This window comes from Python bivittatus, unplaced genomic scaffold (assembly GCF_059951505.1).
Source record: "Python bivittatus isolate LINGU-HERP-01145 unplaced genomic scaffold, Pbiv_v1 ctg000440_np1212, whole genome shotgun sequence".
Taxonomy (NCBI): Eukaryota; Metazoa; Chordata; class Lepidosauria; order Squamata; family Pythonidae; genus Python; species Python bivittatus.
Window position 1 is genome coordinate 9403381 of NW_028277063.1, and position 2474 is coordinate 9405854.

The 2474-nt window shown below is 40.1% G+C and overlaps 1 protein-coding gene across 1 annotated transcript; it reads left to right on the forward strand.

The window, feature by feature from the left end:
- The first annotated feature begins 527 nt into the window (after nt 1–527).
- On the forward strand, nt 528–1493 carry LOC103057948 (olfactory receptor 10AG1-like). The gene has a single exon (XM_007442405.1). It carries the CDS (start codon nt 528–530, stop codon nt 1491–1493), a length of 966 nt encoding a protein of 321 aa, XP_007442467.1.
- The last annotated feature ends 981 nt before the right edge of the window (nt 1494–2474 follow it).

A 2474-nucleotide genomic window follows, 5' to 3' on the forward strand; every position in this document is an offset into this window, starting at 1 on the left:
ATGCACAGCATTTTGTGTGATTCTGGTTACTATTATCTACAACAAAAATGTACAACAAAAATGTACACATTTTTCAATGTCAAAGGGGTGGGCACAAAAGCTGATAGTTAAGAACTTGAAATTATTAAAACATCACTTCTGTATTTTTGTTATATTCTGACCAACATTCCTTCTTGCTTGCTTTCCTGACAATGTAATCAGGCTAGATTTTATTTGATTTAGCCTCTGAAAGTAATTTCAAATTAAATATGCTGGTGAATCAACTTCATAGGCAACCTCAGTTTCATAAGAAAGCATCTTGGAGGAGTGAGGGGAGCTAGAACAGTCTTTTACAACTTGCTGCCTCCAGATATGTTGGACTGAAACTCCAAGAATGGTGAGATAAATTTTGGGAGTTCCAGTCTGGCACATCTGAAAATATCAGGTTTTGGAAGACTAGCCTACAGAGTTTTGATTAAGTCAGTAGTTAGATAAGTAGTCACACTCCCTGAAGTCCATCCTTTTCACCTTCCTTTCTTCTTTTCTAGATGAATGTTGAGCTGGCCAGACCCTGGGAGAACCAAAGTGCCATAAATGAGTTTGTCTTACTGGGGTTTCATGAGCATCCTGTGCTCTTCTTTGCTGCCTTTCTTGCTATCTATCTGACTGTTCTCTTAGGCAATGGCCTTGTTGTGATTGTAACAACAAGGGACCCTGCCCTCCATACACCTATGTACTTTTTTCTGAGAAGTTTATCAGGGCTTGAGGTATGTTACACTTCAGTCACTCTTCCCAAGATGATAGCCAGCCTGGCCACAGGAGACCACTCCATATCCTTGGAAGCCTGTGCCTCCCAAATGTTCTTCATGCTTTTCCTGGGTGGTACTGAGTGTTTCTTACTAACTGCCATGGCCTATGATCGCTATCTTGCTATCTGCCTGCCCCTGCGCTATATGACCATAATGAATCAAAGGATGCTTCTAGGGCTGGTGTCTGGTTCTTTTATTCTTAGCCTCCCAATGCAATTGGTACAAATTGGTCTCATCTTCTCCCTCCCCTTCTGTGGCCCTAATGAGATGGAGCACTTCTTCTGTGACATGCCAGCAGTCCTTAGTCTAGCATGTGCTGATGTCTATATCAATGAATTGGTGATATATACTGAGAATGTCATATTTGCTCTGGTTCCACTTGTTGTCATCTTAACCTCCTACTTCTATATCACCAGGACTATACTACACATGCCATCAGCCATAGGGCGCCAGAAAGCTTTTTCCACTTGTTCATCTCATGTGATTGTGGTCAGTCTTTTCTATGGCTCTGGAATAGTGGTATACCTCCGTCCCAAAACCACAGACTCCATTAAAGTTGACAAGCTACTTTCCCTCCTCTACACAGTCATCATTCCCCTTTGCAACCCCCTCATCTACACTTTGAGGAATAAGGAGGTAAAGGCTGCCCTGAAGAGGCTCTTCAGTAATAAAAAGTCCTTTGATGTGGGCAAGAAGGGTGATTGAGGACATCAGCTGAACACCTCCCTTGCTTTCAGAATCTTCCAAATCCAGGAAGACATATCTGCTGAAAAAACAAGTAAAATAGGCTCAGAAGCATGCTTGTTTAACCACAGGTCTTACTTCATGTCAAAAGTTTAATCAACCCATTGATTCTAGTTTACTACTAAAATTCTATTTGTCCTATGTCTTTAGTGTCATTCACACATTCTTGCAAAATTAGTTCAGGCTACAACTGATAGGATAGGACTACCATTGACCATGTGCAATTACATGGAATGACATAAGCATGGGAATCTCTCCTCTGCTAAAGCTTGTGAATGGCAGGCATTCAGATGATAATGAATCAATTTTGTACCAGATTTGTCCCCACCAAAACTACTTTGAGTTCGGTTGAACAGAAATACCAACAAAGGAATTCACCCAGTGAACTTCCTTGTCTAACACCTTAACCACTCTACCATTTGCACCAACATAAATTTGCCCAGGCCCCAAGTTCAATCACAGAGGCCTTGCAGAACCATCAGATTGGCCCAGCATTTTTAGTGGCATTGTCACCTCTTTGGAATCCCTCTCACACTCACTCATGACTTTTAAGCATGGATTGGTAAAAATAAAATCTATTCCATTCAGGCTTCATATTTTAGTGGGGGTTTTTTTAGTTAATTCACTGGGGTTTTGTTTGTTTTATTTTTAAATGTTTTCTTGATTAAAGTACCTGATTAATAAATTGCCATAATAAAGGATAAATATGTCAGCTAAGGGTAGTAAGAAACAATTCTTTTAAAAATAAAAAATATCTCAGTTTTACAGAAGATCTCTGGAGAGGTACCCTTGCATTCTCGAATGGCTGGGTTCACATAATATAGTAGGCAACCCAGATAAACTTCATCATGGCTTAAACTGATGGATGAAATCTGATCACAGAAACACAAGGACAATTTACATCATGTGAACTGGTATGAAAGAAAATACTTTCTGGCCTGA

What these genes read in the sequence shown, in the direction of transcription:
- LOC103057948 (XM_007442405.1), top strand. Translation starts at nt 528, where the DNA reads ATGAATGTTGAGCTGGCCAGACCCTGGGAGAACCAAAGTGCCATAAAT.